The 27,905-nt window shown below is 38.8% G+C and overlaps 1 protein-coding gene across 2 annotated transcripts in view; it reads left to right on the top strand.

Annotated features, from left to right (window-relative positions):
- The first annotated feature begins 4,607 nt into the window (after nucleotides 1–4,607).
- The window catches only part of CCDC141 (coiled-coil domain containing 141), a 233,348-nt gene continuing 210,050 nt past the window's right edge, over nucleotides 4,608–27,905 (top strand). The window contains exons 1-3 of one of the 2 annotated variants that reach the window (XM_049887558.1): nucleotides 4,608–4,677; nucleotides 13,525–13,757; nucleotides 16,038–16,160. In XM_049887558.1, coding sequence (XP_049743515.1) covers nucleotides 13,656–13,757; nucleotides 16,038–16,160 — 225 coding nt within the window. In that variant the 5' untranslated portion in view covers nucleotides 4,608–4,677; nucleotides 13,525–13,655. Of the gene's footprint in view, nucleotides 4,678–13,491; nucleotides 13,758–16,037; nucleotides 16,161–27,905 lie in introns of those variants that run through there. The other variant, XM_049887559.1, reaches the window with a different exon arrangement.

Raw genomic sequence — 27,905 nt, 5'->3', positions numbered from 1 at the left:
TGCATCCTCAAAGATGTTCGACATTCTAAAAAAAATCTACCCAAAAGTATTCTCATAAGCACAAATTCTTATGTGAAACTCAAAGTAACCACCAGAAATCTCCAGTTTTTGCTTAGAAGGAAGAGAATTACAGTGATACGAAGAAGTCAAAAAGCATCCAACAAAAAAATAGAAGGAAAGCAGTGAACAATAATCATAAAAGCTATTTTTTTGACCATGATTAACTAAGATGTAGTGATTAAAGTAGAGGACCAGTGAAAAAGAGAAAGGCCCTCAACGAGATAGATTGGCACAAGGACTGCAACAATGAGCTCAAGCATAACAATTGTGAGAATAGCGCAGGACCAGGTAGTGTCTCATTCTGTTGTACATAGGGTCACTATGAGTCAGAATAGACTTGACGGCACCTAACGACAACAACAATTAACGAACCACAAATCCTCATTAAATATCCTTGTACTACATAAAACCATAACTTAGCTATGTTTGGAAGATTGCCTTACATCTCTGTTACTTTGTTTAAGAATCAAGTCTTGCAAAGATTTTGAGTTTTAAATATTTTTGTAAGAACAAAATTGAAAACAATCCAAACGTTTGAATAAATTTTAGTGTGTCCAATAAATTAAGAAAATATAATACCATTGAAAATGTTGATATAGAAGTATATTTATAGAAATGGATAAAATAATATTGAAAGGGAAAGGCATTCATGATACGTTGTTGGGTGAAATAAAAAGCAGATTCCAAAGTTATAGGGATATCACCCATTCTTAAATAAAAATTGATTTTTATATAATTTTAATGTTATCTCTGAAACGTAGAATGTATCATTTTAATTTTCTTATATTTGTTAGCTATGTTTTCTGATTATTCTATTAAAAGGTATTTTTAAGAGCCTATATATGCTATGTAAACTTTCGCCAAAAACTCAATAAAATATTATTTTTTTAGAAAATAGCCAATAAATATGTAATGCCTTGCAAGTATAAGTATAGTCCTGTATTTTTGGACTCTGTTGTGACAAGAATTCTCAAGGCAAAGTGGAGCAGGATGCGTATGAAAACCTGGGGAAGTATAATTTTAAAACTCCAACCTATATATCTTTTTTAATTTTCATAGTGTTATAGAAAGTAAATCTTAACAAAATCGTAGTTTTGAGACGTGTAAAATATAGCACCATAAGTTTAAATACCTTGAGGAAACAATGTGCATTGAATCTGCTCACATCCCTCTCTTCAGTCTCTTTCAAACAATTTTATGTAAAACTCCATTGTAAGATGGGACAAACCAAATAAACTTTATGAAGATTCCAATGATAACACAGTTCGTATAACCAAAACCAAACCCATTGCTGTTGAGTTGATTCCAACTCATAGTGACACTATAGGACAGAGTAGAATTGCTCCATAGAGTTTCCAAGAAGCACCTGATAGATTCGAACTGCCAATCTTTTGGTTATTAGCCATAGCATTTAACCACTATGCCACCAGGGTTTCCACAGTCACTATAGGTTGATGCTAATGAACTCATCCCTGTATGGGAAAGATTAAGTTCTTCAATTTCAAGATAGTGGGTTCTTTAAAACCCCTGAAGATAAGTAATCTTGCCAATGTGTATTCTTGGTCAAAATAAAGTTTGGAAGAAAATGTGAATCAATAGCAGCACTTGAGATTCCTGTCTTTCTGATCCATTTTAATCTTGTATCTAGAACATTCTCAGAATAGGACTGTTGCCTCTACCAATGGCCTACACACACACACAAACAGTTGCATCCATGGGAAAGTCCTGCACCAATGACAGACCCAGCCTTTCCTAGTATCTTCTGTTGGAAGCCCGTGCATCTTCTGTTGGAAGCCCGTACACATTTTTTTCCCCATCAAAAACAATGATTAAAATGCAGTTTTCCTCTTCTTCAGGTACGTTGTGGTTTACAGATTATGGATTAAATAAACTATTACAGGATGGCCTAGAAATCTAACATTAATATTACTACTGTATGTTGCAAGTTGTGAATAACTGCTGATCTGCCGATGGACTTCTGGAAAATATCCCATTTACAGGTTGGAAACTGCTTTTATTTTAAGAAAATGCTTAGAGCTCATATACCATAAAGAAATCTGTTGCTTAGGAAATGAATATAGACTAGGTTTTAGAGGAGGAACATATTACACTGTAGAAATGTAGTTAGAACCAGAACATGTGTTCTAGACCAGTGTTTATCAGACCTGGATGTGCCTACAAATCATCTGGAGATCTTATTAAAATGCAGATTCTGATTCAGGGCTAGGGTCTGAGGTCTGCATTTCCAACAAGGCTCCAAGTGACACTGATGTTGCCAGTCTATAGACTGCACTTTGGATGGCAAAGTTCTAGACCATCTTTCATAAAATCTGCAGTATATGGACCTTTCAAAGTCATTGTCTGATCCTTCTCTCTTTCAAATTATCTAATTTCTCTTATTTGAATAGAAGAATGCAGAGGTGGCATTTGATGAAGTATATTGTATACTTCTAATGACCTCAGAAATCAAATATATTCATGAAATTATGAGTTTCTGGAAGATAAGTGCATCCCACATATGATGAGTATAGCAAATTCAAAACAGAATGAAGCCTGAACGGGTTTTCCTACATCATGACTGAGCGATCATTGCGGTTAACCAGGGGAAAATAATGCTTTTGAATTTTAAGAATAGTCTTTAAAATATGTTTAAATTTAAGAATAACATGTAGCTTTTTTTTTTAATATACCCTAGGAGATACAGAAAAACTTTAAAAATAAATCTGCCAGCAATTAATCAATTCAGAGAACATACAGTTAATATTTAATGCATTCCTTTGTATTTTACCTATAAAGATTATACCAGTATTAACTTTATTTTTTGTTTTTGCAGTCATAAAATTTTTTTTCCATGTATATAAAATTTTTCCATTGCAAGTCAATGGCTCTGTAACATTCATTGGTAAGTCGTTGTTGTTAGGCAAGACTGTGTCTTACACTGGTGTCTTACATTGGTAAGTAGATGTCATAATTTAACTATTTCACTATTAAGATACATTTAGTTTCTTTTTCTTCTTAATGCTATTATAAGTAATACTACAATTAACATTATCACACTTACTCTTTGATCCATCTTTAGAATTGATTTCTGAAGTGGAAATGTTGGGTTGAAACGTATCCATGTTTAAAGACTCTTAGTATATACTTCCAAATTATTTTCCAAAAAGGTTAGCCTGATTTATACCCACATCATCAGGTTTTTTTTTTCATCAGGTAGAGTACCCATCCGGTGTCACTCTTCCCAGCAAATATTTTTTTTAAACCTGCAAATCTTACAGGCAAAACACAGTTTATTTTATATTTCTTTAGCCACCAAAACTCATTGCTGTCAAGTTGATTCCGACTCATAGCAACCCTATAGGACAGAGTAGAACTGCTCCATAGGGTTTCCAAGGAGCAGAGTGAATTTGAACTGCCAACCTTTTGGTTAGCAGCCAAATGCTCAACCACTGTGCCACCAGGGCTCCTTTTTAATTAATAGGCTTTATTTTTTAGAGTAATTTTAGGTTTACAGAAAAAATGTGCAGAAAGTACAGAGTTCTCATTTACCCTCCCCCCACCACGTTGTTTCTACTATCACCATCTTCCATTCCTGTGGTACAGTTGTTACAACTGATGAACTAATACTGATGCATCATTATTAACTAAAGTCCGTCGTTTACTTTAGGGTTTACTCTTTGTGTTGAACAGTCCTGTGGGTTTTGACAAAGGCATAATGTCATGTGTCCACCATTACAGCATCATGCAGAATGGTTTCATTGCCCTAAAAACCCCTATGCTCCATCTATTCATCCCTCCCCCGGAGGCACCACTGATATTTTCAATTGTCTTTATAAGGTTTTGTTCTTTAAGAAATCATTTTGAATTCGTTCTTGGGTTTGAATTGAATTGAGATTTGCTTTCGCCTCACCCACGTTACTTACCCTTGTCTCTTGAGGACCATGAAGGAATATGTTCAAATAATTATGTGACGCAGATGTAGGCAGCCTAACCACTCTGTGGATGCCAGTGGGGAGGGGCGTAGCACGTTACAGTGAAACTGAAATTCACGTTACAGTAAAACTCAAATTTACGTTTCAGTAAAACTCAAATTTCCTGCTTAACTGTACTGTTTGCTTCAATGTTCTACAACCTATTTAATCTGCCCTGTTTAGCCTGCTCAGCCAACTGTACCTGTGATCTATGGGTGACCCATGATACAGCCAAATCACCCTCCATCCTGTCTATGTACCTACTACCCAAGGGAGGCAAAGGTGATTCTAAAAGCAGGAAGAACTACGACATAAAACCAAAGCCGTTTTATTATAATTATTAAATTACATCTATGTAGAAAACTATTGTGTGTTATGATTGCTCACACTGATTTAGAAAATTCTTTGAGAGGGTTCTTCTCATTTCCAAGGTGTTTAAACTTGGTGTATTTTCTATATGTTATATTGCCTTCCTGTCAAGTGCTCCATGTGTGTCTTTTATCTTCTCCAGTGGGGGTACCCCTGAGAACAGAGATGAAGTTTTGAACTTCTCTTGTCTTCTAGCGGTGCTTGGTGTAGTGTTCTGACTCAGACAGCTCTACCCCAAGAAGCGCTCAACAGTGTCAGTTAACTGAGTCACAGATAGGTATGGGCATCTGTACAATTTTTTGTTCCAACCGCAGTCTCTGGGTGGCACAAACGATTAAGTACTCAACTATTAGCCCAAAGATTAGTGATTCAAACAACCGAACCCACCCAGAGGTGCCTCAGAAGACAGGCCTGGTGATATGCTTCAGAAAGGTAACAGCCTTGAAAAACCTAGGGAGCAGTTTTACTCTGCACACATGGTGTTGCCATGAGCCAGAAATGACAACGGCAACTAACAACAGCAATGTCAGAATAGAAGAATTTACTCCCTTTGAGATTGGAGTGGGAGACTAAAGGGGAAGTGACTGGGTTCTCACAGTGGCTCTTGACTCACTCACTTCATGAACTTGGATAAGCCACTTAATTTCTCTGGCTTCAGCTTTCCAGCTCTTATTATAGAGGTAACGTCCCTGCCTTGCCCAGAACACAAGGTTGTTGAGAGGCCCAACTAGATTAAGTGGTTACATGTTTACAAATCTGAAGGGATGTAGCCACGATGGTGATGCTAAAGGAACCAGGCCTCCTGAACAGCAAACATTTGTGGTGAGGCCATCGGCTCTCCCTGCTGGTGCAGCTCAAAGCTGGGCGATGCCAGAAGCAGAATCTAAACCCTAGATTAAGTAGATTGACTTTGCTTTTGAAGTCCTTTCTTTATGCAGGTGGAATTTGTGATAGGAAACTGTTTGCTTAGGGTGGTGTGAGTTGTGTGGGGTGGGGTGCAAATGAACTGCTACTTTTGTTTCCATATTTGATTTCCAGGTTTCTATGAGTTTCTCTCATCTTGTTTCCTGTTTTTCCTAAAAGCCAGAGTATATGAGTATCTTTTTTCCTGCAGGTGTTAGTAACTTCTTTATCCTTCCGGACATTCTCAGCGATCATTGACTTTCATGTGGCTCGTATGACCCAGTTGAGTGATATATTAACAAAAACGAAGATTCCCATAGCAAGGGACTTCTGTGTGAACACTGTGTGAAGCTTTCCTACTTAGAGTGGGGATGCTGATCTCAAAAATCATACAGTAGATTTTTTTTAATCAATTACATTTAAAAAATTCTACTGTAGAATTTTTTAAAGCATGATTTTACTATTAAACTTACGTTAGTAAATGGTCAGTAAATCGTGAACAAAAGCCCTGTACAACTAAAAAAGCCCATTATAGCATTGCTTAAATTTGCTCCACTGTATACACATACACACACACGTACATTAATTTCTTTAATTATATCTTACCATTTCTTAATAAAATCTCGTTTAAAAAAAATCTTTTTTAAACTCTTTATACACCCCTGCTTAGAGTCCATGGATAATACCATGCCACTTAGGGCATCTGACATTTAGGTCTTTGGGTTTTATATTAGATTATCTTCCCTTACTTGGCAAAAATGATAGCTGCTGGGGAAGTGATAGCTGAGGCTCTGGGGTCACTGCTGGGTTGGCTTCCCAAGCAGCTGGAACTACTCTGCTCTTGGGGCCTCCCTGGGGGCTGCTATGAGATGGAAACTCTCTGCCTCAACTAGAGGTTAGCAGCAGAAAGGAAAAACAAAAGAAATGCAATTTTCCAAAACCAAGTTAGCCAAGGCTCCTATCTTCTCAGATACTGAACCTCCCTTCTGGAGGATAATTCTCAGGACATTTCATTATGTGAGCACAATCATATCCAGAGAGAGAACCCTGATACGTCGGCACCTAAGCGCCCAACTCAAGACAGGCAAGTCATGTAACTTAAATGTTTTGAAAACTAATTTTGCACATAAAAGCTTTTCAGTCATTAAAAAAAAATCTTTTCTGGTCTGAAGTGTTGCATACATCTTTACCATTCAGAAAGGAGTTTGCCCAAATCAGTAATAGCCACGTGGTTACTATTCATTTTAACTTTAGTCTACACGTATGCACAACAGTTTTCTAGATCACACATTGCTCTAAATAGAGACTTTAAAAGAAAAAAAAAATCCGTAATAAACTGAATAAGTATTGATGTCATCTCACACATCATTTTTGGTAAACTCCTGCTTAAAATTATAATAAATACAGCCACCTTTGATCTTTTGACCAAGTTAAGCATTCTTTGAACTTGCTCAAGCTTTGTTTCTTTTGTTTTCCTTATCACTTACAGAAGGGAAATTTACTGGCTATAGAAGTTCCTTGTTCATAATCTTTCTCCCAGGTCTTATGGAGAAGCTAAGAATGTACGTGTTGTCATAGGTTGCCATTGAGTCAGTTCTGACTCGTGGCAACCCCACAAATGCAGAGTAGAACGGCTCCATAGGGTTTTCAAGTCTGTGACCTTCCTTTCAGAAGCAGATCACCAGGCCTGTCTTGCAATGTGCCTCTGGATGGGTTCGAACCACTGACCTTTCAGCTAGTAGTTGAGCGCTTAGCCATTTGCACCCCCCAGGGACTCCATATGTGCAATTACCCATTGCCGTCGAGTAGATTCTGACTCATGGCAACCCTATATGTGTCATTAGACATGTTTAAATGTAAGGCAACTTAGGAAAGTCAATGCACAGAGCGAAGAAACTGTTAAAAGGCATCTTGATATTTTGAACATATGATTCTTCTCAAGTAAAACTTAAATGTCCTGAAGAAACATTCCAAAGCAGCATTATGTTGACTTCTGTGGATTGGTGCTACGAATTCATCCTAACTGCTCTCCTAGTTTGACTTTTGACTCCTACAGTCTTTTCTCCACAGAGTTTCTTTAACGGTGCTTAATCAAATGATGTCATTCATTTGATGAAATCTTACGATAGTTTCTCATCTCACTCAGAATGAAACCCAAAATCTTTGCCTTGGCTTAACAGTGGGGTAATCATATAATTTATCACACAAATGAGACTCTTGAGAGTAAAAGGGACTATAAGAGAAATTATGCCAGGACAACATCTGTAAACCAGGACTGTCCCTGAGCAAACCAGGATATAGTCAGTCACCTTCTCGAAGGCTTACATGAACTAGCCACCGCCTACCTCTGTGATCTCAAGTCCTTTCCTGTCCCCTTCTCTCAATCCTCACTTAGCTCAAGCCATACCAGCCACCTGGATGCTTTTCAAATATAATCAACATGCCCCAGCGACATGGAATATTTCTCCCCAAGATATCTGTCTTGCTCTTTGCCCTTAATCCAGGACTCTGCTCAAATCTCACATATTAGAGAGAACTTTCCTAAATTAGTATCCCTCTTCTCCTGTTCACTCTCCCCTTATCCTGGCTTATTTTTCTTCATAACATTTGTCCTGTTATTATGTATGTACTGCTTGTTTCCTAGTTGGTGATGTTGCCCTCACCAAAAGGCAGGTTCTAGCAGTGGATGAACCATGGTTTGTTTATTGCTGTATGCCTGGCATCGAAACGAAATTCCCGTTACCTAACAAAAAAAACCATAGCCAAACTCATTGCTGTCGAGTGACTTAATAAGTATTTAATAATACCTGATTAATGAACAAATGAATATATGCATGGAAGAATAAGTTACTGGCTAGATTGGAGGCTGATTTAAGGGGAAAAAGAGCAATTTGCATTTACTCATGGATGGCCATTATTGCTTGTAATCTAAGAAAAAAGGGAGAGGCGCCAAGAGGAGAATTACATCATATAGAGTCTTGTGGAAATTTTGAGCTAATATTAATGGGAAAGATGGTGTTCAAGAAGGGATGATTCACCGAAACATTTTCATCATCTCATTATCGTGAAATAATTTCCTCCCTGGTGATATATATTTTATGTCTTTCTAAAAACCAAAGGACGCGTTTACTGCATTTGGGTTGTCCCACCATGTATGTTAACTTTCTTTTTAAAATAAACTTCAAATTTTATGACAGCTATTAGATTTAGGAAGCCCCTTAGCAGATATTGCTATCACCTTACAAATAATAATATACAGCTCAAAGCACTTAAATGCCAGGCATCATTTTAAGAGTTTTACAAACATTAACTTATTTAATCCTCTCAATAAACCTATATGACATAGGTATTCCCATTATCCCCAATTTATAATGAGGAAACCAAAGCACACAGAGATTAATAACTACCCAAAGGTGGACAGTAAATAGCAGAGCTGGGATTTGACCCCAGGCAGTCTGACTTCATAGGCCATACTCCTAACCCATTGCCTTTGTCTATTGTGTGACTTAAAACTTTTTTTTGGTAATTTCTATCAGTTTACTATTCCTATATTCCAACAGAAATATCAGTATCACTGGCTTGTTCCAAGCAAATTTTAAATGTAACCTTTTGTGATTGAACCTACTTAAATCACTATCCAGGTTGATTTTCCTTTAGCTTAAATCACAGCGGTTTTTATCTTGATTATTTATTTTCATTGTTTATTGTCTGTCTTTTCTCACTGGAATTCTGGCTTCTTGAGGTTAGGGGACCCTTGTTTGTATTACTCATTGCTATATCCCTAAGGCCTAGATGCCTGGTACCTAACAAAAGCTCAGTAACTATTAGTTAAATGAATACTGAATTGAAGGAGTTGTAGTAAAACTATGTTTTTTTCTGTGTGACTAATATAATTTAGGGAGTCCTTGGATGTTGCAAATGGTTAAGCACTCGACTACTAACCAAAAGGTTGGTGAGAAGTAAGGTCTGGTGATCTGTTTCCAAAAGGTCTCAGCTTTGAAAACCCTGTGGAGCCATTCTACACTGCATACTTGGAATTGCCATGAGTTGGAATCGACTTAATGGCAACTGAAAACAACAATATAATTCTATCAATCAGCCAATACTTATAAACACTGATTATGTGCCTGGTTCTGTGTTCCATATATGGCACTTACTAAATGCCAGGCCTCTGCCAAGTACTTCATGTAAAGCAACTCTTTTAACTACGTAATAACACTACAAGGTGGTCTGCAAAGATCAATAACATGTAAAAATGGATTCATTCCTGTAAAGAGCTTCAAATCTAGTTAAGAAATAATACTAACAGAAGTGAAATAATTAGAAGATAATACAAATTTATGATACAAGCATATAATTATTAAATTTTGAGTTAAAATTTAATTTTGAGGGAAGAGTGGAGTCTGTAGTTCAGCTTTTTAAAGGAGTTGATACTTTGTCTTGGTCTTAAGAAATGAGAGGAATTTGGATAGAAGACAAGGAGAAGGGAATGATGTTCCTGGATAGAAAAACTGAATTAAAGTCGAAAGCAAGTATGATCTTTGGGACCTGGAAATGATAATACTGTATTTTTACACAGATAGTGCCTGCTTTCTGCATTTGTTTGCCAGCCATGCCCTCCCCCCATGAGGTATTTTCATAAATGCTATGCTAATTTTTTTACAGCAACATGTGGAAGAGGATTGGCATGGCTGCGCTTGTTAGGGTGCCTCATGGGGAGAGGGCTCAGCAGGTAAACAAACGCAGAAGACACGTGTTATTTGTGTAAAATACAGTACATGTGATTGAGCCAGTCAGGAGGACTCAGACCGTGGATAGCTTTGAAACCCAGGTAGAAGGGGTTGGATCAGAGATGGCAGGAATCAGTAAGTCACTGTGTGTGAATGTATGTTGTGTGTGTGTGTGTATCACTTATAAAGTTAGAAAAATAAGTCATCTTATTTTTACAGTTATAAACCTTTTTATAGGGTTGTTATGAGTTGGAATCAACTCTATGGCAACAGGTTTGGTTTTGGATGTGGATTAAACGGAATAAAGGGTATAAAGCACTTATCTCAGTTCATGGCTTATAATAAGCAGGCACTAAATTGTAGTTAAGTTATTATTTCTATCAATAATAATAAAAATAGCTACAATTATTATATTTTACTACTACTAATATTTTAATAATAATAGCAGAGAAATCTTTGCCTTGAATTTTTAATCTAGATAAATAGATTTATTCTGACTTATTTATATCAGATCTAATTTGTCTCTATAAAGTTGAATACAGTTTAACCACAATAGTGTTAAAACGAACCCCCAGGATTTCTGTATGACAAAATGAGCAGACCCCATGTATACTCCAGCAAAGAAGACGTGTTGTTTTAATGGCACACCCACAGACAGATAGCAAAAATAATCACATGATAAAGTTTTCAGATGACTAGCTTATCCATATTTAATTAAAAATGTGCTGTCTGCAACTCTACAGCATCCAGTTATGGCTTTTTGATTCCCCATGGAGGGTATTTCACTGAAATTCAGCTGGTATGAAAACAGGCATTTCCCAGAGGGATAAACAGCAAAGTCATAATAACCTCTGCAAGATCCTCTATAAACTTCAAAGAATATGAGAATGTCTGTAATTTGTGTGTGTGTGAGATGATAGGGGACGTGAAGTGTAAACAAATCATAAGTCAAAAGCCCTTTAGTACTTTAACACTAAAAAAAAAAAATCTAACTATAGTGTACCGATTTCCTAAGTACAATATATTTTATACTAAAGAGTCTTCAAAAAACTTGCCAGAATTAAATAGTACAATTTGTAATTAAATGCTAGACAAAGAAAAATAGGCCAAGGTTCTAAATGAGCTGGACGTTGACAGACAGGGCTGAACAATGGCTTCTAGAGAGGGAAAGACTAAAGAGTCAAGAACGGAAAAATCGTTCTCTAAACAGAGGAAAGAGAAGGCAGAGTAAAGGGAGAAAATAATGATTCAAGTCTTTTGACGATTTTAACGCCAACATTTTGAATTTAAAAAATTAGTCAGAAACTACTTCAATTCATGTAGGCAGTTTGTATTATTGTTTCCGTCCATCAATGTAGAAGACATTTTCTTTATGTAACACCCTGGGTCTACTCCAAGTAATTAACAACAAAAAAAAGGTTATCTACTCACACACACACACACATACACACAAAGCAGTACATTTGTTGCTGAAACACTGGGTTAATCTCTTAACAAAGTCAAATATTTCTAATTCCCTTGCCCTTAAACCTTGGAATTAATCAGTCTTTCAGCCATGTTCTCCTTTCTCCTCATCTCCTGTCTCCTTTTCTGTCTGGGCCTGCGATTCCAGACATTCCATTCTGCACTCCGGACCCCTTACACAATCGTCCGTCTTAATTGGGGCTATATGTGGACATAGCCACTCCTTTTCTTAGCCCGTGGTCTCTGTAGCCTGCTGCCAAAACATCCTTTGCCCTCCTGAGGGCCTTTATGCAACTTGCAACACAGGCTGAGTTTCTAGCAACAGGATTAACTTTCGGTGAGTGGACCGTGTACCTTGAGTGCTGGCCACTGTTTGCTCTTCTAGATGGCAAACTGCACAATGACTTCAGCAATGCTACTTTGGACATTTTAGTTGAGGGTGTGGATATTCTGAGACAAAGTTGTCAATTCTTGCTTTTTCTTCAGAACAATTAGCTAAACACTAGTTACAATCAGTATGTTTTAGTTTGTTTGGTCTTGTAATAAACCAACTATTTGCTCAAGTAGAAAGAGCCGCCTTTAACACCCTAGGTGGGTCTGCTTTCTGGAAGCCATCCATCCCTGGTATGAAATAAAGCCAATTATAACCTTTTCTACACTATGGCATCCCTTGGCATTTGCCCACCCGTGCTTGCTCAAACTGTTCCCTTAATAGCGTCGGGTGGCACTCAGGAGCACAGGAACTGGGATTCAGGTGTGGTTTCCAGCTCCCTGGGACCAGCAGGCAGATGCTGAGAGTAATGGACCTGGGTCATGGCTACACGACCCCACAGCAACCATGACATGCTCTGGGAAACCAAAACAATTGCTGAACACTGAAGTATATGTAAAAGCACTTTCCCTCTGGGACTCAAGAATATTACCATGAACCTTAGCAAAACCAAGCAATGGCACTGACTCAGTCTTTTGACATGAACATCAGCCCTGAACCTAAATATGCCATTAAATTGAGGTAAAGGGTTTAAAGAGTGAGTGGGTTCATTTAATTCTGTTTGTAGCTATAGTCTCCACTCTGGCTTTGTGCCAGAGATTTCCCACGGCTCCAGCAGCTTTGGATTCAGTATCTCCAATGTGTTTGCATCTGACTTCTGACCCAAACTTCAGTGTTATTTTCAGCTGTTCTTTGACAGGGAGTCCAACAGCTGCTGTTTAATACCACAGACAACTTGTGACACACGCCGAGTTTCTAGCAATAGGGTTAATCCACGATCTTGGGCTCTGACTTGAAGCTGGCTATAATTCCCTGCAGGGGGGAAAAGTCCAAACCTGAAGTACAGTGTTAACTTTTAATCAAACAAAAGACATTTTCTTGCTACAATTAAAAAGTAACAGTGAAGTGTTAGTGATTGTGATACTGAATTGGAAAACACTTTTCAATAGAGCACAGTGTAACGAAGAAATACTATAATGATATATTTATTTATAAACATTGGCTGGAGTTTTTTTTTTTTTTTTTTAATCCCTTCCCTAAGAAAACTGAGACTCCAAGAAATGTGACTATTCCATATAAACTTCATTTGGCAGAAGGCAGTACATTTTAGAAAAGCAGATTCATCTAAAAATGTATTTCAAGCAATTTTGTGACTTAACCCCCAAATGCCAGAACTTCTTTTTAAAGTACATTTCTGGTGGTTTTGCTTTGCATGAGAGAAACTTTAAAACACTTGAAAAGATTGATTTCCAGACTTGCTGGATTTAAAGTTTATAGTTATAACTGTATAGTTTCAATGGCAAAACTAATTTGGGGGTCAGGATGTAAACATTTGTTTTCATTTTCTATCACACATCAAATGAGAGGCAGAAAGCTCAAAGCTGTCCTCCACATTTAAGATAATGGCAAAAATAACAGGCAGCTTAGCGTTACCATACTAGGGGTGTGTCAATTCTCTCCCGTGCTCTCTGCTCTCGCTCATGATAAACTCAATGGGGCTGTCTATTTTTAACCTCCTGTTCTTTCCTTTTGGCAGAGTAATCAGTGCAAGCTGAGCTCTTTCCCTGAATGAATCCAAGTAACCCTGATGGTCGCTTTCTGAAATGACCAGCAGACATACATCTGTACAGAAGCTGCCCAAAGTATAAACTCTGGTTCTAAAGTACCATGTCCGGCCAAGGAAGTCCTGGTGTGGAGCTTTCTACAACAACAGTCAGTTCAGTAGCTGTGCAGGCTGGGGACTCCAAAATCGTTATAGCTGTTATAAAGGTAAGTCACAACTTTCTTTTTCTGTGTGGCTGTGGGCTTCTTGCTGTGTCTTGAAAACTCTCAAGAACGTTCCACACAATCAGCTGTACACGGCAGGTAGAAGATAGCATAGCAAGTACATATTATTGCTTTTTTAAATCAGCAGCTAAGAAAACCTCTACTAAGTTTCGGCCAGAGTTTCTCTTTCCCTTTCTCTTAGTCAGAAGAGATGTACAGCAGCTTTGTAAAAATCTCCACCATATACTCTCAATTTACCTTTTAAAGGCAGGGTATTCTGGCTCTTGATTGCCAGACTGAGGAGTCAAAGGGACCTGTGAAGGGCTTACCGTTTTTGGAAGATGGATGTGATGAAGGAGGGTGGTAAAGGCAGAGGGGGGCTGGCATTGTTTTGACTGATGGAGAGTTGGCAACACCTAGAAGAGGCTCTACCGTGCGCCCTCCGGCAGCCCTGGTTTTGACGTGGTGAAGGCTAAGGGGATTACTAAATCTTTGTCCCATCGTTGAGGGGAAGGAGACCCTGCCTGCAGAAGTGCAAAGGACATCTGTCAGATTTGTTCTTAACAGCAGGAAGTTGAAGGCCCTGAGGGTTTAAGATTACTGCATGTTTTATGTCAAACAATTTGCCCATTTGCAAAGATGACTTCACATCTTTAGGTTGAAGAAGACATCCATGATTTTAAGTCCTATGAAAATGCCCTGCGAAAACTCCTGAAGTGTCATGCTGGGGCTTTAGACTATTCACCACCTAAAGAATTCAATGTTTAATGAAGGGAATCCCTAAAAACAAGCTGGTTGGTGTTCAGCAACCAGTTTCAGGACCCCATCAGACTTAACGGAGTGGCTTTTCTGGCATTTTGTTGGAGCACAGACAACAAGGCCTATTTAATTTAACTTAATTGCCGTGAATTTTATGGTAATGTGAAAATTCCTAACAGGAAACCTACACTTGACATTGAGCAAAGTGATTCATTACAGAAGCACAGAATGCAAAGTATTCCAACTGAGGCTGACTTCCCAGTGCTGTCGGGACTTGGACCCCACATAAATGAGGCCTCCACGGACTCCCTTACCCCCTAAGCTTTTCATAGGCAGTGAGTTAAAATGAAAAGAAGCCTGAAGCATGAGTAGCAGGAATTGATAATTTGCATGTGATTTAATGATGCTTTGAGTAACTGCAGATTTTAGCAGCGAGGAAAAAGAGGTAAACATAAGCAGGATGAGGAATAATGCTTAGAGAATAAATTATGGGAAAATCAGGGGTAGATTGAAAGTAAGGGGAAAAAAAACTTTAAAATTACACTGGAAAGTTTTATTTCAGCTGAATTCTGTTTCTAAGAATGTTCCCTCCTCCCTCCCACCACTACCCCTGAGCACACTGCCTCCCCGTATAAAATAACCCCAAAGCTATTCCAAGTGGAAAGTCCACGTGAAGAGAGTAGAGGTGCCTGTGTCTAATCTCTATGAGTTTCTTGTTTCCAAACTGTCTCAGAGCACCAATTATATTCTGGAATAGAAACACAGTTTTCTCATTTCTCTTTAGTAATTCAGTTATCCACATGCACATGCCTATTAGAAGTTCCTCTTGCTTAATCAGTTGTTGCTTTTTAGAAAAGCAATTCCTCAGAAAATGCAGCCACGGACAGTATCTTGGAGCAGTGAAAGGGCCCTGAAGGTGGAAAACAGGTTGACTGCATTCAAATGGCAGTTGTCATGTGCATCTAATTTTATTCACATTTTTGTGCTCAACAACAAAATTTGGAAAGTGTGGTCTTTTGTCTGGGACGTAAGATAAAAACCAATGGCTTCATCTGATGTTTCTTTTTTCTGGTTGAACCAGCCAGGCCAAATGCAGGGAGACTCATTAGCCTCAGCTGCATTTACTAGAACTTTCATTATGGTGTAGTTTGCATCTTACTTGCCTAAGGGAAATCTAGCCGTATTTATGGAATTCAGTTTTGCGGGTGAGAGAACATACAACCGTGTGAATTACTCTGTGATTTTGTAATGTTCAGTAATATGTAATCCATTGTACCTGTTTCTTATTTGGAAATTCTTTATTTAAATCCAATATGCCAAGAGAGAAGAATTTATCCTAAAAAAAAAAAAACAGGGCAGGGCATAGATTTATATTAGATCTTTTTTTGTTGTACTTTAAGAAAGGCCCATTTCTATGGAAAGAATAAAGTGTTTATAGTATAAATTGATTTTTTTAAAAAAGAAGAGTAAAGAGGAAGGAATAAGAGGAACTAAAAGTGCATTTTATTTCATTTTTATTTTCAGTGTGGCAAATGGATACAACTTCAACTGGCTGAATCACAGCCCAATCTTCTAGAAATTGGTAGCAGTCAAGATGAAACCAGAAAACTTCTTCATGATCATGAACTTCTTTTGGCCAAGCTCAAGGTAAGCTATTAGGTTGTAAAGCAGATAGAAGATTAAACAGAATAAAAAGCTACTTCTAGGCTTCCCTTGACTCCTTCTGATGTCATGGGCCTCATGGCCATTTTAATATGGTGCTAGATAGATAATTTAAAAATGCTGCAGTTATTTATGAGCAAATACCAGCATGGGAGAGAAGTAACAAGATTTTTTTTTTTTTCAACCTTCCCTAATGTGATTGAAAATATGGAGTGATAATATTTTCATTGTGGAGAAATACATTTTTTTTTTTTTGTCCTGGCTGCCTCAGTTTAAAAAAAAAAAATGCATCATTTTTCCATTTCATGCATTATACTGTCAAATCACAAGAGCTGATCCAAACTTTCTATTGCTAATGATCCCTGCTGGCAGGAATAATTCAGAGGTATTTTTGTTCCCTGTTGAACTATTGAAAATATCTGATTTTGTGCTTAGAATTGAGAGTTCTTGAAACCACATAATACTTTTAGTATAATCAGACTTATTTTTCCATATATGTTGTGGCTATTTTATTAAGAGTCTAAAATAACTTGGTTTGAGACTGCCAGGTAAGGTATTAATCAGGACCAGCTATATAATTTGTTGTGTCCAGTGCAAAATGAAAAGGTAGAACACTTGGTAAAAAAGCAGGAAAAAGCTTTTTCTTGACCTGTCATGATATTTTGTATTTGGTATTTAATGTCTAAGGAGCCTTGGTGGCACAGTGCTTAAGTGCTTGGCTGCTAACCGAAAGGTTGGCAGTTTGAACCCACCAGCCGCTCCAAGGGAGAAAGATGTAGCAATCTGCTTCTCTAAAGATTACAGCCTTGGAAACTCTATGAGGCAGTTCTACTCTGTCCTATGGGGCCACTAAGAGTGGGAATCACCTCATCACGTGCAACGATATTTAATGTCTACTTCCTTCAGACATGGGTGTATTTGCCAAGCAAGTGAACATCCTCACAGCAGGCAGAGCCTTGCCCCACAACTCAGTGCGTGGGGTGGGCCTGACCTCTACCCTCCCTGAGCACACACCCAGAACCCCATTAGGGGTCAAGGGCAGCAGTCACTAGGTGGAAGGGGAATAAACAAAACAGAAGATAGACTCATCTCTGGGTGGGAGGGAGGCGGGGGAAAATAAGACTGCATGTGAGCTACGGCTCTGGTCCCCTGCCCCCACCCCCACTTGCTCTGTTGTTTCATTGGACTTCACTTCCAAAACATAAATTCAAAGATATAACTATTCAGACATTCTAGGCAATGGTGGTAGAGCATTAAACCCCAAGCGGGGTTCCCTTCTGAGCATGACACCCTGTGATTAATAACCCTCAGAGGCAAATGAATGTCTTCACTCAGATCAAAGAAGTTTGATAAGGATTCGGAGGACTGCAATGACTAGGATGTTCTCTGCTTTCAGTACTTTAATATTAGTAACTTCTTTGAACATCTAGACTGGAATTAATTTGCTCTCTAGATGCAGAGCCAGATCTGATCCTCATCTGTTACATAGGGACAGTGCTTTTCTATTGGATAATGGTAAAAGTAATTGGGTATCAATAGACTGAGAAACTGAAGAAAGGCTTAATAATGAAGCAAGTACTTAGATTACAGAATTATTCTCTTTTTTAGATAGCTTCTTGCTCAGGGCTCTGGGCTGTCTTTTAAGGTAGAAATCCCTGGTCATGAGGAAGTTCATTGGATACAAAAAAAAAAAAAAATTATGTTGTGAAGAAGCATTGAACCAGGAATAAATAAATCCATGTTTTAGTTCTAATTATGTCACTTCGTTGTGTGCCTTCGAGTCAGTTCTGACACATAGTGACCAAAGATGTTTTGTTAGCAGCCATACACTTAACCATCGCGCCACCAGAGCTTCTTTAATTATGCCACTCACAAGCATAATTCCACTAAAAACTCGATCTTTCTGCTAAGCAAAATATGTATACTTGTCTTGAACCTCCAATCCAATGAACTGTGGAAACCCAACACTTAAAGTTTCCTCCCTTTCCCAGAGGGCTTCCTGTCTCATGGTCCCCCGTGTCCCATTTCTTCATATGCACCCACCAGTTTCTGCTAAAGTTAAAGAGAACTTGAAACCACATCCCTTCCCCAGTTCCCACTAATAATTCATGCCCAGCCAGCATTTTCAGGTCCATTGATGAATTGTGGGTGGTATGGAAGCCCACAACAGCCTGGGTCTTTCAGAATACCTCTCTTCTCCCCCATCCCTACTCTTGTCATGGCCTACAGCTCCAGGGAGAATCTTTCTTAGGTGGGCCATTTGAACTCTCCTTAGCGCCTATGCTCAAATTTGCATACCTAAATCCATCCGGGAGTTTAGGTGGAAGAAGGTTTTCCATTAAACAGTATCCATTATCCTTAGAAGGTGCTTGTGATTCTAGATTCTAAATGTCCTGTTGTCCTTTTATACCAGTCTTCAGGTTTTGGACTAGCCACTCGAGTCCTCTGGACTTCAGGCTTTTTATCTGTAAAATGAGGGGAGAGGACAAATCAAAGCTTCATATCTACTATGGAACTTACATTAATGGGCCATGGGCTCACAGCACCACTCTCCCTCCCTGCATGTGGGTCTAGGAACATGTAGTCTGAAATGCCTTTTGGTTTCGCATAGGCCTCTAACTATAATCCTCTTAATGTCTATCTCCCCTGCCCTCACCCACCCCATCCACCACCAACAACCCAGCCACCCAAGCCCAAGAAATGTTAAGTAGTAACATATAATGGGTCAGATATAATGGATCCCAATGCTATTGGTATATAAAAAAAAAAAATTATCAAGGAGCCCAAGGTTTGTCTCAAATTTACCAAAAAAAGACATCTAAAAATAAAAATCTGAATTCCATCACACCCTTGGGTAGATGACTAATTCAATCAAATTTACCAGTTATTGTGCTGTTTACCCAGAGGCACCTTGGAAGAAAGGCCTGGTGGTCTACTTCTAAAAAATCAGCTACTGAAAACACTGTGGAGCATAGTTCCACTCTGACACACACAGAGGCACGTCACCAGGAGCCAGAGTTGACTTGACAGCAACTTTTTTGTTTTTCTTAAGTAAACAGAAATAGTACTAAAATAGCATTTATCGAGTTAAGGATTTAGTCAGAATCAGGGAACAAATAGATTTATGAAGGTCAAATCAGAGGTGAAATTTTTGAGTGTTTTCTACTGTAAGGATTCATTCTTTACTGGGTAGCTAATATCGCATACCTACAAACACAGGAGCAGGTGGCCGGCATGTTTTCTTGGTTCTTATACCCAGAATTCCTTTGGACAGCAGTTGTGCAGTCGAAAGGCAGATGCGCCTTAACCTGTGGCATAAAATTTTTGGATCAAAGTTAGTTTCAATATTATGAGCTTTTAGATGGACAGGGACATTAGTAGTTCAATCAGCCAATAATATTTAATATTTAATGTCCACTCCAGTCCTTTTCCCATGCACAGGGAAACACAATTTGTTCTAATTACAAAGATTGCTCTGTAAGGGGTGCTGGAGGGTGTAGGACTCAATGCTGAGTCCACTCTCTGGTCTCAGGTTCCTTATTTGAAAAATTATGATAATAACAGTTACCCTCACATTCCTAATTACAAAATTTGGGGGAGAAATGTGATGATGTACGGGAAGTGCATGCTTCTTTTTAAAGAAAAAAGAGCATAATTGTTATCCTAATGAACACATGAGAGTTATTTGGGTGTTTAATTGAATAGAAAAGCTATTTTCTGCCTTCCATTGAAAATTATCTTAAACCCTAGTCATTTAGACTAAAGGGAGAAATTCTGGAGACGCAGAATTTTTATGAGCATGTATAATGTTGGTAACATCTATCCCCTAGAGATCTTATTTTCCCTTCAGCAATGTACTTAACAAATCCAGTGGAGTATCCAGAGAAAAAAAGGTTTCTCTATTTTCTGTGGTGAAAGCATAATCATGTGGAAAAAGCATTAAGTCCCCAAAGCCACCCAGATTCTCAAACCACAGTCAAATTATTTCTAATGAGAAAGAGAAGGAGAAGGAGAATTGAGCCAGGTAAGGAAGCTCTGCCTGTGGCCATTCTCAACATGATGTCCTCAGGTGAGGCGCAGAGTGGCTCAAGGAGGAAGGTAGACTTGGAAATACCTCAGGGGTGTTGGTGAGAACTTTCTTCTCCTCAGCATCTGCCCTTCAACTGCACTACTGTTGTCCAAAGGAATTACGAGTATAAAAACCAAGAAAACATCCCGGCCACCTGCTCCTGTGTTTGTAGATATGTGATGTTAGCTATCCCGTAAAGAATGAATCCTTACAGTAGAAAACACTCAAAAATTTCACCTCTGATTTGACCCTGATAAATCTATTGGTTCCCTGATTCTGACTAAATCTCTAACTCAATAAATGCTATTCAGTCCTATTTCTGTTTACTTAAGAAAAACAAAAAAGTTGCTGTCAAGTCAACTCTGACTCGTCGTCACCCTGTGTGAGTCAGAGTAGAACTATGCTCCACAGTGTTTTCAGTAGCTGATTTTTTAGAAGTAGACCACCAGGCCTTTCTTCCAAGATGCTTCTGGGTAAACTTGAACCTCTAACCTTTTGGTTAGCAGCTGAGCTTATCAACCGTTGGTACCACCCAGGGACTCCTTCTATTTACTTAACAAGAGATAAATGCATTACAGTCAGAATATATTAATAATAAGGCTAAGTCTTACTAGAATGTGCCTTAAATAAGAGTTAGTGACATTTTCTTCTGTATCTGAGGTATTTACCTAAGAATACATTTTAATAAAATAAAACTACGTGGTTTGAATTATGTATCTTTACATATTAGAGACATTTTTATAGAATGTGTGTTGTGACTGCTGTGATGGAACTCTAAAAAATCAGGATTGGAAGAGGACTAATTTCTTTTACATTATTTGTGTCTGGGCAGTATTTTAACCTAAGTCTTTACTTCATATAAGGGACCCATTTTCTCTTTCCTTGTGCTCCTATAGACACAGTTAGGAAATTCTACTTTCTCAGAGGTATTGGGGAAGAAGTTTCTACCATCTCTACTCCTCACTTTCTTCTCCCTGCGGAAGTGAGGAGGAGTGTGTTACCTGATGAATGGGGCTGGAGAAGGAGTTACTCATCATGGGGAAGCCAGACTCAGGGCCTTTCTCCCCCAGACCCTAACTGCCCCATGGGCTGCAGGTTCTCTACTCTCAGCTTCTACTGGCCTGGTGGGATGGCCCTGCCTGGCAGTCAGATATGTGTCTGCACCTCAGGCCCAACTCACCCCACAGACCTCGATTTTAGGAAGAAAAAGCAGAAGCCAAATCACCCCCACCCTTCAGTCCAGCTTTACCAGTAACCAGAGCAGATATTTTGATCTTCATTTGACCCTGGTGTCCATTTCTCAGTGGGTTTAAATCTTGAAGGGATACCACCCCCCAAAAACCAAACTTGTTGCTATCTAGTTGATTCCAACTCATAGGAACCCTAGAGTACACATTAGAACTGCCCCACAGGGTTTACAAGGAGTCGCTGGTGGATTTGAACTGCCAACCTTTTGATTAGCAGCTGTATCACTTAACCACTGCGTCACCAGGGCTCCTTTGTAGGGATGGGTGTATGATTAACTGGCATCACCCAAATTCCAACACTTAATTGAACTGTGGTTCAAAGGGACCTATGTTGCTGTGTTCCATACATGTAAAGTGCCTGTTTCACTTTTTACTGATCACTTTGAAGAAGGTCACTAAAATAAGGTGGGAACAGTGCAGGAGTCCTGAACAAGCTGGCAGTTTAATTTCTCTTTCAGGCTTTTGAAAATGGAAAGTGAATAAAAACGTAATGACTACCTACAGCCCTGGAGAATTTTTTTCATTAAAAAGCAAAAGCAGTGTTCTCTCAGCTATGAAATAGTCTAACTTCCTGGGGACTTTCCCTGCCTTGCTTGGTGCTTTCCTAGTCTTCACGGGAATTTCTTTTCCCTGATGTCAGTTCCAGTGACTAGTATGGAGCTATGGAGTGATCCAAGGGGCTCAATTTCAAATAATATACTTTAGGTTTAGCTAGTGTCATGGATGATCTTGCAAAATGTTGTCTTTATAAGTGAAAGCAATAGAAGTTGGTTTAAGAGAGTCTAAAGAATTCATGGCTTCTTATCCAGGGAGTTAAGACATACAATATTGCAAATATCATAAATTATTTGTTAGCAGATAAGACTAAGCAGAAATTCAGAGTACGACCATATCTGATGAACTGTTACTGCAAGCTGATTCGCCAGAGGGGAAGGAATTCCACAAGCAAATTTTGTAGAAATGGAGACTGGAGAGTAAGAAATTTGGAGAGGACGCTCTTATACCTCCTCCCTGTCCTGGCTCGGTATCCAAGGTTGGACTTACAGGCAGAAGCTGAAAGGCTGTGGAAAACACAAGGCACATACCATACTGCTTTGTGGCCAGGACACCAAGAGACACAGGCTCAGAAGAAAAGAGAGGCCTGCTTCACACTTCTGCAATGAACAGAGCATGGCTTGAATATAACAAATACTGACAACTCTTCTGACTACTTTGGAAGTACCCAGGACACAGGAAGGTTATGATAGATTCAAGATGGTATAAATTCTTTGGCACTTCTCCCAGTGAGAAGCGGGGTTTGTGTCCCTCCACTTGAAACTCGACAGGCTCCGTGACTGCTTTGATTAATAGAAACTGCACAAATGATGCTATCCCCATTTCCAAGCCCAGTCCTCAAGAGACTGGCAGCTTTTACTTCCTGTATTTTTGAACGGTCACTCTCGGAACCCAGCCACCTTGTGAGGAGGTCAAGTGGCACCTATGAGAAGCCCACGTGGAGAACTGAGACTCGCCGGTACTGCCCTGCAAGAGATCCCAGCTGACAGCCAGCCACCTTGCCAGTCATGTGAGTGAGCCATCTTGGAAATAGATTTACCAGGCCCAGTCCAGCTGCCCAGCTGACCTCTGTGGAGCAGAGACAAGCCTTCCCACTGAGTGTTGCCCAAATTGACATTCATGAGCAAGATAAATAATTGTTTTAAGCCACTAAATTTTGGGGCCAGTTGTCACACAGCAATAGATATCTGGAACAGTGGGCAACGGCAGTGGTGGCATCCTCAAGGGCTTTTGAAGGCAGCACTCATTAATAAAATGGCACAGGCAGAAGAAAATAAGAGTTTTCCTGGGGAGACAGTAGAGAAGTAGGACCAAGATTTTATAAAATGAAAGATGATGTGATAGCGCTTATTAATAGTTAAAAAAAAATTATGGAATTGGGGGTAATTAACTTTTTGAGAAATGAATAAAACAGATCAAAGATATAGTGTTAGTGTTAGTCGATTTGACTTGCATTATGATATAGTTTCTTGGCAAGGTTCATGGTTATAAATCAGTACACAGGGGTATGCACAAAATATTATGGGTATCTGTGGAAGGAATGACTAATTTTGTCGGGAAAGTCAGGTGAAGCTCAACAAAGAATGTGATATTTGAGTTGTCCTGAAGATGAATGAGTTTTCCAGACATCATAGACCAATTTAAAGAACAAACAATGGACTGGGAGAAAGAGATCTGCAATTCACAATTGATAGTCAAAGGGTTATAATCCTTCACATCTGTAAGAAAAATAAATAAGCCGATAAAAAAATAGGCAAAGAAGGGACAATTCACAGAGGAGAGACAAATAGCCAATAAACACATAAAAAGATGCTTGATACCAATAGCAGCCTAAGAAATGAAACTTAGTCATTTTAAAATACCATTATTTCCTAAATACACCACTAAAAATTAAAAATATCGGTAACATCCATTGATGGTGAGAATGTGAGGAAAACGGCATTCTGTGATACTCTTGATGAGAATTTGGATTGACATGACCACTGTGGAACCTGGAAAGCATTAAAATATAAAATGCTCATGTCCTGTGACCCAGGAAGCTCACTTCTAGAGAATCTATCCTTGGAAATGAAAGCTGTAATAAAGATATAGATATGAAGATGCTTTTGCCGTGGCGCTGTTTTTAATAGAATAACCCAACTGGAAGCCAAATACTATTCAACAATAGGGGAATAAATTTATAAATTGAAAATGTTTGCTTCTTTCATGCTGTGGAATATTTTGTTGAGCCCACAGACTTCTCATTTGTGGCATAGATAAATTCTTACGTTTAAGCCAATGTTGGATGGGCCTTACGTTAAACCAAAAAACCAAAACCACTGCTATTGAGTTGATTCCGATTCAACTGCTCAGCTGCTAACCAAAAGGTTGGCAGTTCAAATCCACCAGACAGAGACCCCACAAGCTGCTCCTTGGAAACACTGGGGAGAAGTTCTACTCTGTCCTATAGGGTCATATGAGTAGAAATTGGCTTGACAGCAATGGGTTTGGTTTTTTGGTTTTGGTTGATCCTTCTTTAAAATACATATCTACTACCAAAAACAGTCCCTATTACTAATGACAAAAAGTATTTTTTTCTGAGATTTGAACTGACAGGACAGAACTCTGACAGCCTAAGAAGTATAAGGGGTGGCAGAGGTAAGATGGTAGCATGAACCACTCCCCCCACTACCCCCATTACCACCAATCTTCTATGCTGCCCAATTAAAGTTAGGATAAAAATATACTTTCTGAATTCTATCCAGAAAGCAAAGGTCCTTCTCCTCTAGAAAATACATAACTTAAGTATATATTGTACTTGGAGCCCTGGTGGTGCAGTGGTTATAAGCTCAGCTGCTAACCAAAAGGTTGGCAGTTTAAATCTGCCACTTGCTCCGTGGAAACTTGATGGGGCAGTTCTACTCTGTCCTGTAGGGTCACTATGAGTTTGAATCAATTTGATGGCAGTGGGTTTGGTTTTTAGATGTATTGTACTTAAGCAAGAAAGAAGAGTGTTTTTTTTGTGTTGGTTTTGTTTTGTTTGTTTAAGTCCAGTATGAATCCTTACCACCACACATCTGTCAGTTTGTTGTACTGTGGTGGCTTGCATGTTGCTGTTATACTGGAAGCTTTGCCACCAGTATTTCAAATACCAGCAGAGCCACCTTTGGTGGACAGGTTTCAGGAGAGCTTCCAGACTAAGACAGACAAGGCAAAAGGACCTGGCACTCTACTTCTGAAAAAATTGGCCAGTGAAAACCTTATGAGTAGCAGCAGAACATTGTCTGATATAGTGCCAGAAGGTGAGCCCCTCAGGATGGAAGGCACTCAAAATACGACTAGGGGAGAGCTGCCTCCTCAAAGTATAGTTGACCTTAATGACACGGATGGAGTCAAGCTTTTGGGGCCTTCATGGGTTGATGTGGCACAACTCAAAATGAGAAGAAACAGCTGCAAGAATCCATTAATAATCGGAATGTGGAATGTGCAGAGTATGAATTTAGGAAAATTAGAAATGGTCAAAAATGAAATGGAACTTATAAATATCGATATCCTAGGCCTTAGTGAGCTGAAATGGACTGATATTGGCCATTTTGAATCAGACGATCATATAGTCTACTATGCCAGGAATGGCAAATTGAAGAGAAATGGTGTTGCATTTATCATCAAAAAGAACATTTCAAAATCTAACCTGAAGTGCAACACTGTCAGTGATAGGATAATAGTCGACGCCTACTAGGAAGACCAGTTAATACAACTGTTACTGAAATTTACACACCAACCAGTAAGGTCAAAGATGAAGAAACTGAAGATTTTTACCAACTTCTGCAGTCTGAAATTGATCAAACATGCAACCAAGATCCATTGATAATTACTGGTGATTGGAAAGTTGGAAACAAAGAAGAAGGATCAGTAGTTGGAAAACATGGTCTTGGTGATAGAAACAACGCTGGAGATCACATGATAGAATTTTGCAAGACCAATGACTTTTTCACTGCAAATAACTTTTTCAACAACAGGAATGGCAACTATTCACATGAACCTCACAAGAGGGAAAACACAGGAATCAAATAGACTGTATCTGTCAATGAGATTATGGAAAAGCTCAATATCACATGTCAGAACAAGGCCGGGGGCCAACTGTGGAACAGACCATCAATTGCTCATATACAAGATCAAGTCAAAGCTTAAAAAAGTTAAAACAAGCCCATGAGAACCAAAGTACAACCTTGAGTAAGCCCACCTGAATTTGAAGACCATCTCAAGAATAGATTTGACGTATTGAATGCTAATGACCAAAGATCAGACGAGTTGTGGGAAGACATCTAGGACATCATACACAAAAAAAGCAAAAGGCCATTAAAAAGATAGGAAAGAAAGAAAAGACCAAAATGGATGTCATAAGAGACTCTGAAATTTGCTCTTGAACACAGAGTAGCTAAAGCGAATGGAAGAAATGATGAAGTTAAAGCTGAATAGAATATTTCAAAGAGCAGCTCTAAAAGACAAAGTAAAGTATTACAATGAAATGTGCAAAAACCTGGAATTAGAAAACCAAAATGGAAGAACACACTCAGTGTTTCTCAAGCTAAAAGAACTGAAGAAACAATTCAAGCCACAAATTACAATTTTGAAGGATTGTATGGGCAAAATATTGAATAGGTAATGTGACAAGATACAACCCTGACACACACCTTTCCTGACTTTTAACCATTCAATATCCCGTTGTTATTGAATGACCCAGGAAGCATCAAAAGCTGATGGAAAGAATACACGGAGTCATTGTACCAAAAAGAATTGGTTGAAGTTTAACCATTTCGGGAGGTAGCATATAATCAAGAACTGATGGTATCAAAGGAAGAAGTCCCAAGTTGTACTGAAGGCATTGGTGCAAAACACGGCTGTAGGAATTGATGGAATACCAATTGAAATGTTTCAGCAAAAGGATTCATTGCTGGAAGTGCTCACTCTTCTGTGCCAAGAAATTTAGAAGACAGCTACCTGCCCAACCAACTGGAAGAGATCCACATCTGTGCCCATTCCAAAGAAGGATGATACAACAGAATGTGGAAATTATTGAACAATATTATTAATATCACACACAAGTAAAATCTTGCTGAAAATCATTCAAAAGCAGTTGCAGTAGAACATTGACAGGGAACTGTCAGAAAGTCAAGTGGGATTCAGACGAGGACATGGATGTCTCATTTTGAGTTTGCTGATGTCAGATGGATCTTGACTGAAAGCAGAGAATACCAGAAAGATGTTTACCTGTGTTTTACTGTCTATGCAAAGGCATTCGACTGTGTGGATCATAACAAATGATGGGTAACATTGAGAAGAATGGAAATTCCAGCACACTTAATCGTGCTCATCCAGAACCTGTGCATAGACCAAGAGGCAGTCATTTGAACAGAGCAAGGGGATACTGAGTGGTGTAAAGTCAAGAAAGGTGTGTGTCAGAGATGCATCATTTCACCATACTTATTCAATCTGTATGCTGAGCAACTAATCTGATAAACTGGACTATAGGAAGAAGAATGTGGGATCAGGATTGGTGGAAGACTCATTAACAACCTGCGATATGCAAACCTTGCTTGCTGAAATCGAAGAGGACTTGAAGGACTTACTGAAGAAGATCAAAGACTACAGCCTTCAGTATGGGTTACATCTCAACATAAAGAAAACAAAAATCAATCCTCACAACTGGACCAATAAGCAACATCATGATAAATGGAAAAAAAGATTGAAGTTGCCAAGGATTTCCTTTTACTAGGATCCACAGTCAATGCCCATGGAAGCAACACTCAAGAAATCAAAAGATGCATTGCATTGGGCAAATCTGCTGAAAAATACCTCTTTACAGGGTTAAAAAGGAAA

This window comes from Elephas maximus, chromosome 6 (genome assembly GCF_024166365.1).
Source record: "Elephas maximus indicus isolate mEleMax1 chromosome 6, mEleMax1 primary haplotype, whole genome shotgun sequence".
Lineage (NCBI taxonomy): Eukaryota > Metazoa > Chordata > Mammalia > Proboscidea > Elephantidae > Elephas > Elephas maximus.
This window is presented reverse-complemented; position numbering and strand designations above follow the sequence as displayed.